Source organism: Piliocolobus tephrosceles, chromosome 21 (genome assembly GCF_002776525.5).
Source record: "Piliocolobus tephrosceles isolate RC106 chromosome 21, ASM277652v3, whole genome shotgun sequence".
Classification (NCBI taxonomy): Eukaryota; Metazoa; Chordata; class Mammalia; order Primates; family Cercopithecidae; genus Piliocolobus; species Piliocolobus tephrosceles.
In genome coordinates, this window is record NC_045454.1 from 51,521,354 (window position 1) to 51,531,374 (window position 10,021).

General features: G+C 52.5%; 1 protein-coding gene across 6 annotated transcripts in view; it reads right to left on the minus strand.

Annotated features, from left to right (window-relative positions):
- PWWP3A (PWWP domain containing 3A, DNA repair factor) overlaps positions 1-8,447 on the minus strand; it is a 21,378-nt gene extending 12,931 nt beyond the window's left edge. For 2 of the 6 annotated variants that reach the window (XM_023192709.1, XM_031934839.1), the window contains exons 1-6: positions 8,274-8,438; positions 6,892-7,017; positions 6,250-6,335; positions 4,969-5,039; positions 2,425-3,315; positions 1,193-1,294 (exon numbers count right to left, since the gene is read on the minus strand). In XM_023192709.1, the coding sequence (XP_023048477.1) occupies positions 1,193-1,294; positions 2,425-3,315; positions 4,969-5,039; positions 6,250-6,335; positions 6,892-6,951 (1,210 nt within the window). In that variant the 5' untranslated portion in view covers positions 6,952-7,017; positions 8,274-8,438. The other 4 variants (XM_023192712.2, XR_004228661.1, XM_031934840.1 and 1 more) reach the window with 4 other exon arrangements.
- Between the last annotated feature and the right edge of the window lie 1,574 nt (positions 8,448-10,021).

Here is a 10,021-nt window from a genome sequence, read left to right on the forward strand (position 1 = left end):
GCCCCACGGCACCTGCGGTCCTGGGACCATCCAGATGGGTGCCCCACGGCACCTGCGGTCCTGGGACCATCCAGATGGGTGCCCCACGGCACCTGCGGTCCTGGGACCATCCAGATGGGTGCCCCATGGCACATGCGGTCCTGGGACCATCCAGACGGGCACCCAATGTATGGGCAGGGTTTGGTGAGTGGTAACTGCTCACCCCAAAGGAAAAGGATCAGAACAGCATGTGGAAAACTGTTAAAAAGTCTGACCATTAGCATTAGGCAAAAAAAGGGAAAATGAGAAACTGTAATGAAGCCCTTTCAATGAGGGAAAAGCACTCAAACAGTGTGGACAAACAACAAAACACGGCCACAGGCACACCAGTGTGCACGGAATGGCGCTCCCGGGGCTGCACAGGCACCAGCTTCCTGGCCAGCGGGCATCCTGCATCTTACGGATGCTGCCAGTGGGGAAGCCCGGGTGAGAAGCCCCCTCACCTCCCTGTACTATTTTTGCAACATCCTGTGAATCTATAACTATTCTGAAACTACAAGGTTAAAGAAAAGAAAAACAAGACCCAGCTAAGAGGAAGGTTTCATGGGCGAGTCTAAAGTGGGGCTGGTGCTCACGACTTGGTTCGCAAAGCTGACTTTCTGTTCACGGCTGGCTCAGATCTTTGGGTCTCTCGTTTCTAGCCCCTTCCACGCAGATGCTCAGCAGCACCTAAGGCAGGTTTTCCTCTCGTGCAGCAGCTACTTACAGGAGGGGTGCGGGAGCCGTTCCCCCTTGGGCTGAAGACCCTGCCTCCCAGGACGGCCCCCCAAACGCCATCATGGAAGCCGCCAGACAGTACGTGGCCACACCCAAGCGATGGCGACACAGCCACTCGGCTCACAGGGCCGTCCCTCATTCCCAGCGAGGGGACAGGAGGACAAGGGCTTGAGGTGACCGGAGTAACGCTCTAACAGTGAGGGCTGGGCCGTCTCTTCCCAGGAGTCCCTCTTCCCTTTGTGTAGGTTATTCTTCGGATAGAGGACTGAAAATGTGGCACTTCTGAAGGTCCCTTCCAGGTCTCGGTTCAGTGGGAGAGAAATGAACTCGCAGGAGACCTTTTGTGGAGGATGTGGGGTCCGATCTCAGAGCCCCGCCGCCGCTGCCTTTGAGTGCACCGTTAGGACTATAGGCACACCCTGTGGTCATTTCTTACCATGGTATAAAAGGACTCTTGGTGGCTCCTCGTCTTCGTCGTCTTCCTCCAGGACAGAACGCATGGAATCAGACCCCATGGACGCTGCGGAAGACTGGCAGGCTGCCAATAACGTGGTATTAGACTTTCACTGTCATTGTATTATCTTGATGACTCATCCCAAGAAAACATTTCACGACACATGACCATTGATGCATAAAGAAAACGTTCTGTGCTATACACAACTCCACACTGCCAAATTCAAATAGAGCGTGCTTCTATTAAACTACATTTTAAAGAAAAACGCAAGAGGGAGGGAGGGAGGGAGGGAGGGAGGCCTGCGGTGAAGGGAAGGCGGGCCGTAAGCAGCAGCCACCTCGGCCACAGAAGCTGTGCGCACTGTGGGTGGGAATCCCTTTTGTCCCGGCCCTGCTGCCCCTTCACATCTGAAGCGCTCAGTGGATACGCAGGGAGGGGGCCAGGACAGGAGCTGACTGTGGAGCAGGGTAGGGCTGCGGAGATGCAGGAAGGCGCCAGGACAGGAGCTGACTGTGGAGCAGGGCAGGGGTGCGGTCACTTTGTCTTCAGAGCGTGGCAACCTCAACATGCTAAGGAGATGACAGCCTCAGCAAAGTTCAGAGTAAAGACTGAAGTATCTACGCAGTAAGTTTGTAGCGAGTAGATTTCCAGACATTTGATCATACCCTAATTAAGATTTCTGAACTAGCATTTCAAAAATGAGGGATGCTACAATGTTAAAGGGAAAAAAGTCACAGTGCTTGCCTGCAACCACACAAAAATATATCTGCACAGGAATTCTTAAAAAGTCAGGAGTCTTTTGAATGAGTGAATCACTTTTGAGATTCCTGCCCAATTTAATGGGAACACGTTATTGCTTCTGTAAAAGAGTTAATCCTCGGGGGTGCAGCCGGAGCTGCAGCCTCAGCACAGCCACAAAGCTCCCAGCCCTGTCGCAGACAATCGTGGCCTGCCGCCCCTCCATGGACTCCCCACTCACTCAACTCGCTTCCCTTCTAAACAAAAATAAGACGACAAATATTTAGAAGTTGAAGCAATTATAGCCCAGTGGGGAGACAAACAAAAAGGAATGAGGAAGTCTCCACTCTAAGTCTATTTTGGAAACGATCTCATTAAGATCTGGTCAAAAACACCCACGTGCCTGGCTCCCTGTCTAGCTACGGAGGGGCAGGGCTCCACCCTCTACGCTCTCCTCCTCCACGAGAAACTTTTACCTTCCTCCAGCTTCTGGGAATCCGGGCAAGGAGGACGTCTGCTCTCATCCACAGAGGCGTGGGAGGGAGGCGGGCCGGGCCTGGTGGTGCTGCGCAGGGTCATAGACTCTCTGGGCCCCGGCCCGGGGGATGGCGCGTCTCCTGCTGCCCTGGGCTCCAGCTGCGCGGCAGGGGGCCTCTGGCTGCCATCCAGACGTAGCCTCTTCTTCGCAGGGCGTTCTCCGGGCTCTGAGCAGGCCGAGGGCTCAGGGGCTGGGGGCACAGTGAGGCTGCCCAACGGCAGACCGGGGTCGCGTCCCTCAGCGTTGGCAAAGGGATCGTCCTCCCTGACCCCGGAGGGCGAGGACGGGGCTGCCCAGCTGCCTCCCTTGCTCCCCATGTCTCTCTCCGCATCGCCCTCTGAAAGGGAAGATCCATTCCGGCACAAGCTAGACTTCTGCACTGAGTTTCTTCCCCTCTTACTTGCAAGAGTCCAATTTTTGCGGTGGATTCTGGACCCGCTCTCACCCTGAGCACCACCTCCAGCTGAGAGGACCGACAGGCCTCTTGGGTTTTCACTTTTCCTGAGCCCCTTCTTGTGGTCCGCTTTGCACTCGGGGTCCTTTTCACAAGTGAACGAACTTGACAGGCTTTGTTGCACGCATTGCCTCCCCCTGTGAGGTCCGGAACTGCCCAACACATCTCCACGGGGAAGAGATGAGAAGTTGGAATCACAGGGCGAGGAAACGTGTTCCGTGGGCTTCTCTCGCAGAGGCTGGTTGACTCTGCCTGTCCCTGCAGAGCTTTCTTGACTCCAAATGGGCCCCTCGCTCAGAACATCCAGAGCCACGCGAAGTGACCGTCTGTAGGCCAGTTCTTCCAGGGGTGCCGCAGGAACCTCATTCTGTGAGGCTGCAAGGACCGAACACACACAATGCTGGTTACGTTCACTAGGCAGGCACTGCGGTCACGCCATCGCTTTAAAAGCCCGCTTGTCTCATTCTGACGGCTAGTTTCATACCTAAATCACTGAAGGGGAGGACTAACATTTCTCACCTACATTTTCCCAAAAAGGGGATGAACAGCTATTCATTCCGGGATTCGAGGCTTTATTTTTTTAAAAACCAAATTTACTGACCTTAACCTGATTGGCTAAAAAGATAAATTCCTCCAAGTTACAAAACAATACTGTGAGCAAAATGTATTCAAATGTTTTGCAAATCCTCTCTCAGCTTTACAATTTCAAATTCAATCAGGGTCAATAAAAACCAATACCAACTAAATAAAGAACTCTGCTGGCAACGTATTCTTGGTTGGTGTGAGGGTTGGTGGTAGCAAGGAACAGGAGATTTAAAAGGCTCATTGTGGGCTGGTAAATTTTCAATACTTCTTTGCAAGGGCATTTCAAAGCCAGCAAAGAGCATCGTGGGCCTCTGGTTTCCAACCCAACCTCCCTGCTGCAGTACTTTTATTTATTCATTCCGACATACAGATACAGCGCTATTTATTTGAACAAGATGATAGATGTAATGTCACAACTCAGCGGGCATAATGCCTCAATCAAAACAGTATTTTCCCCGTTGAATATTAAAGGCACCCACAGACAACCAGCCCCCCAACACCATCTGCGCCAACAAGGACGTCACCATCCGAGATGACGGTGAGTCCTGCCGAAGTGATGCAGAGATGGAGCCTGCTTTAAACCAGAGCTGTTTTTCGGAAGACACAGGAAAACAGGCTTGATTTTATAAACATCATTGAAGGAATTCCGTTCCATCTTTTCACAAGAGAAACAATTATTTGCAAATGGGATCAACAGTCCCACTTTGAGAAGAGGAGAAGGAAGGCTGGCACGTTGGGTTTGCGGAACTGTGGCTGGGGGGCAGGCAGTCACCAATGCTCCTCACTTGTCATGTGTGTGCATGACGAGTCCCTGGCTGGGCTCAGGCAAACCCTTTCTCACCCACAGCGTGCAAAGGAGGTGGGTGCTGAACTGGGAGAAAGCACACCCGGACAGGAAACCGAGAGCTCTACTTCCGACCTGCCTCGTGCCCACCAAGACGGTGCCTCAAACAATGGGTGCCACCAACCTCAGTGCCAGGCCACCCGTTTTCTCCCCTGGGCTCCGCTCTGGAATTTTAAACACACAACCAACTACTTCTCAAACCTTGGGCTGAGACCAGACTGGCCAGGCAACGACAGAACCACGGGAAGTCTTACTATAGGAAGAGGAAAGGAAAAAGGAGAACCTCCCCCTCATGGCAGCAAAGTCCTTCCTCGTCTTGTGTACTGGAGGCCACGGAGGTAATGAGATGACCTTGATGCTCACCACTGACCACTCTGGGCGTCAAGAATAGGAGTGGTTCTAGGGGCAAATTCTGGAAAGGTTTAAGAAAGCAGATCCATTTTTCCTTCTCCTTCAGCTCAGGGGATTCGCGTTCCCTTGTATGAAGAAAAACATGGTGAACAGGGTGAATTTTTACCCAGAAACCTGAGCCTTCACATTCTCCCAAATGACCTCTTATTTTATGAGAACCTAATGGCCGCTTAGAAATCCGCTCTTACCTAACGAGGAGGCAATGGCTTCAATTTGAGACTTCTCTAGGATCTCAACTTCGGTGCTTTTCACCTTAATTCTGCAGAGACAGAACTGGCGTTAGACACCACCAGCCAACGCTGCCAAGACATTTTCAAACATGTTTTCCTTTAGATAACAAAAGAATTAATTTCATTTTCCTCCTCAACCTTCTACTTAAACCAAAAGTCACAGCCAACTAGGAATTCATCTGCCTGAGGTTAGAGGCAGCAAGAACCCTGGCGAATGTTTTGGGGTTTTTTTTTTTTTTTTTTTGATCCCCCTTTTAAGACAGAAAAGGTTGGCTGGATTTAAAAGTAAAAATGAATTCAAATTGTGACTTTTATGAGGCAAATCCTACTTTCAACTGCACAAATAACTCCTTTGTTAGATTTTCAGAATAGATGGTAATGTCACTAAAAGCTGTTTACAGCCCAGCAGGTGCGTTTTAGTTTAAAAGGATGTGCTTTCCTTTTAAACTCGAGTATTCAATTACCTTCCCAGCCGCAGGGAAAGTGTGAGCTTGGGGACCAAGCATGCGTCCGAGGCAGCTCTGAAGACACAGGCAGGAAGCAGTGGGGCAGGGGAAGCTCCACAAGACCAACAGGGGAGCCAGTGGCTTGGACTACGCGGGGTCAGTCTCCTTGCTCTCTTCAGAACGCGGAATTCTCACGGCAGATGCACCCTCACCACAATCACACAGGACTGGGGCGTCGGAATCCCCGTCATTCTAGACAATCTACACCTTCCCAGTGCCTGACACTCACGGAGCAGAACAATGTGCCGCCTGGTAATCAGTTATTTGCCTTTTGAATGTTAAAGACTAATTTAGAGTGACAGGCTCAAAAACCAAATATTTCCAAATTGATGGGCCTGTCACAGAGGTTTCTGAAAAAAGACACACAGATCTCTGGGAAGGAAATATCCCTATTTTTCTGGCATGGTAGTCAAAAAAAAAAAAAAAAAGGAAATATCCCTATTTTAACCACAAATAGGATCTACCCTGAGTATAATTTACATGTATTCAATGTTTGTACCAATCTCTCCATAGATCTCACAGAATGCCTCGTTTAGATCTTCAGCTTCCAAACTGACATAAAATCAAACTACTTGCTTTCTCGTGAGGTTTTTATGAGCATTAATGAATTACATAAATGATGAATAAGCCCATTAAGAATGGGCTTCAACTGTTTTGCGGGGGGGGGGGGGGGGATTGAAGTATCAGAAATCTACACAGGAAAAAACAGTATTAAAAAAACACGACACTTAACTTTTCCTCTAGGGAGACGATTTGAACATCTAGAAAATATTCCTTTTTTCTCTTATTTTTTGTTGAAGTCTCAGTTCGGGCCAAAACCTATTTAAAATAAAAGAAGAATCTTGTTATTAAAACAGCAGACATAGTGAGAAACAGTGACAACATTTAGTACAAATGTAACAGGTAATCCTGAAGGCCTATAACCACAGGATTTCAGATATTTGGTCCAATCCCCATTGTTTCACAGATGGGGAAACTGAGGCATGAGAGGCCAGTGGCAGACAAAGACAAGGACCCAGGCTTTTGCACTGCAGCTGAGCATTGTCTACTGAATTGCTGGAAAGCATCCTGCGCACGATAATTTACTATCACAGGGCTGCTTGCCAGATCTTTCCTTGAGTTACAGCCTTACATGCCTTTTTATAGCTAATTCTTTTTTTTTTTTTTTTTTAGTGTGGAAAAAAAAGACATTTCTGGAAGAGTAACCTTGGAAGCACTAGACCAAAACCCCATTAAATGGGGAACGAGAATCAGTGCCAACCGTTCTGGCTCAATTATTTCACTGAAGCAAATCCTAGGTATCTCCTGATAAAGATTTTACTTGTCACCCGAAAGTCATTTCTAATTCCTGAAATTACAGAATAATGGCTGTCACCTTTGCAGGCCATAACCGCTTTTCCCATCGGCAGAGAACATACTTGGCATCCGCCATCATTTACACTCATGTAGCAAGTGGCAGTGATTTGGCACAAAGTACTCCCAGGTCTGACGCCGATGTGCCCTGCAACAAAATTTGCACGGTGGTTTATACAACTGTTTGCTTACGATGTTAACGCAGACACAGCCCTGGGGGGCAAAGGTTAGCTCGGCTTGGCCTCAAGTAGATGGTTCAATTCCACAATCTTGCATTGAGATGCTCAATGCCAAAAAGCAGACTGACAAACAGAAACGACGGGGCTCGGAACCCAGGGAGGCGCCTGCACTTTTTTTTACAAATATAATACAGCACAGTCCCTCCCAAAGGTTCTGTCTAGATTATTTTTAAAAGGCTCCTAAATAAATCATCTCCGTGCAGAAGACCTGCCTCCGACCTCGGCAGGAAAGGCATTTTACACAATCAAAGCTCACAACCCTCCCCAATTTGGGGAGTTCAGAGTTGACCACAGCACAAAAAAAATTAAGAGCGGAAAAACGACTGCTCTTTTGGCTGCCAGGTCCCTGAAAGGACAGGGACAGCTGCAGACCGTTCACGGCATCAACGGGAAGGACTGGCTCGGTTGTTGACAGAAATGAAAAGGAGGCTTGGGGTGGGGGTGGAATTTAGCAGCAACGGAGGGGGGGCGTCTCCGCAGCAGGGAAGAGGGGGTTCCCTGCAGAGGTGGGGGTGGCGTTTCCAGCCACGGAGGAGGGGATCACAGCAGCGGCAGAAGTTGGGGTCCAGGCAGCAGGGACAGGGATTTCACGGCGGGAGGGAGGGTTGTGGCTTGCAGGAATGGGGGATTCGGGCAACAGAAAAGGGGATCACAGCAGAAGTGGGAGGGCTCAGGGAGCAAGGATGAGGGCTCACGGAGGAGGTGGAGCGGAGGGGTCCAGGTGGCAAGGATGGGGATTTCACGGTTGAGGGGGAATCCAGGGAAGGAGATAGGGGTCCAAGCAAGAGATGGGGTTCACGGCAGATGTGAGGGGGATCCAAGTAAGGAGATGGGGATCTAGGCAGCAAGGATGGGGGAAGGGGTCCACGCAAGAGACGGGGTCCAGGCAGGAGTGGAGGGGCCCACGGAGGCAGGGACAGGAAAGGGGGTCCAGGCAAAGTGAGGGGCTCTCGGAGGCAGGGACGGGAAAGGGGCTCCGGGCAGAGTGGTGGGTCCGTGGCGCCAGGGGCGGGAAAGAAGGTCCGGGCAGAGTGGGGGGCCCATGGCGGCGGGGACCGAGCGTCCCATAGGAGTCTCTAGGCCGGGGCCGCCCCTCCCCCCAGGCCCGGCCTCCTCGCCTCAGCCCCCGCCCGGCGGAAGCGAGGCACGCATCCCGCGGGCTCACCGGGCCCCCGGCGTTTCCCAGCGCGGAGCCCCGAGCCCGGGCAAGGAGGCCGCAGCGGCCCCAACGGCGGAGGACCCGCCCGCCAACCGCAGCCGTCCGCTCTGTCCGCGCCGCCCGCGCTCACCGCCTCCGCCGCCGCCGCCGCCGCTCCCCGCGGGGCCGGGGGCGGGGTTTGCCTCGCGGCGGCGCCAAGCTCCGCCCCCTTCTGCCCGCCGCCCAATGGGACGCGCGCACTCCCAAGCAGCGCCGGCCCCGCCCTCTCCGGCGTCCACGGCCGCGCGCTGGCCCCGCCCTTTCCGCCGCGCGTCGCCTCCGTTTTCCCTCGAGTCGTGCCTGAGGAAAGCGGTTAGCGGGATACGTGTGGCCGCTCCCGGGCGCCGCCCTCCCGCGCTCCGGGCCCTTTGTCCTCCAGTCAGACTCCGGACGCCGCCCTCGCGGGTCTCGGTGGGAAAAGAGGGTACCCCGCTCGCGACGACCCCTGAGAAAACCTTCCAGAACTTTTCGAGAATCTTCCAGGTCCTGAGGCACCTCCCAGCCCGGGAGCTGCGCGCTACGGACCCGATTCCTACCGATCTCCACCGATCCCAAAGCCGGGGCGGCCCGGCATCCCCGCAAAGGCGTCATAAGCTTCTGAACTGGAGCAGGCCCCGCCTCGGGAGAGTCCCAAGACCCCGGGCGGGGGGCGCCCCGGAGCAGCCGCTGCGTCAGTGTCAGGCCTCTCCCTGAGCTGTTATTTTTGTTTTGTTTTGTTTTGAGAAGGAGTCTCGCTCTGTCACCCAGGCTGGACTGCAGTGGCGCCATCTCAGCTCAGTGCACCCTCCTCCTGCTGGGATTACAGGTGTGCGCCACCCCTCCCGGCTAATTTTTGTATTTTTCGTAGAGAATACTAAATGTTGATCAGGCTGGTCTCGAGCTCATGTTCTCAGGAGATCCGCCCGCCTCGGCCTCCCAAAGTGCTGGAATTACAGGACTGAGCCACCTCGCCGGCTCCCACAGGTCTTTAAAAGCAAAAGGAGGCCGAGTTGGCGGATCCCTTAAGACCAACGATTCGAGACCAGCCTGGGCAACATAGTGAGACCCGCATCTCTATAAAAAAGGATACAGGCTCACACCTGTAATCCCAGCAGGAGGCCGAGGCGGGCAGATCACATGAGGTCAGGAGATCGAGACCAGCCTCGCCAACATGGTGAAACCCTCGTCTCTGCAACAAATACACAAATGAGCCGGGCGTGGTGGCGCGCTCCTGTAATCCCAGCTACTCAGGAGGCTGAGGCAGGAGAATCGCTTGAACCCGGGAGACGGAGGTTGTGGTGATCCGAGATCACGCCATTGCACTCCAGCATGGGTAACAGTGGGACTTCGTCTCAAAAAAGGAAAAAAATAAAAGACTGGTAGCAGCATTCGCCACGCACTGACCCCGACTTTTCAAGCGGAAGGGGCAAACAGCAAAGCCAGCTGTAACTTATTTTTCCTTCGCACGCTTGTAGGAATAGAAGGGTCGTGTGTTCCGTCAATCCCAGCAACCTCAGCAACTGATTTTTTTTTTTTCCTTTTTTGAGAATTTTCAACTTCAACTTGTTTTTTATTTACATTTTTGAGTCGAAGTCTGGCTCTGTGGCCCAGGCTGGAGTGCAGTGGCGCAATCATAGCTCACTGCAGCCTCAACCTTCCAGGCTCAAATATCTTTCCACCTTAGCCTCCAGAGTAGCTGGGACCACAAGTGCGTACCACCATGCCTGGCTAAGATT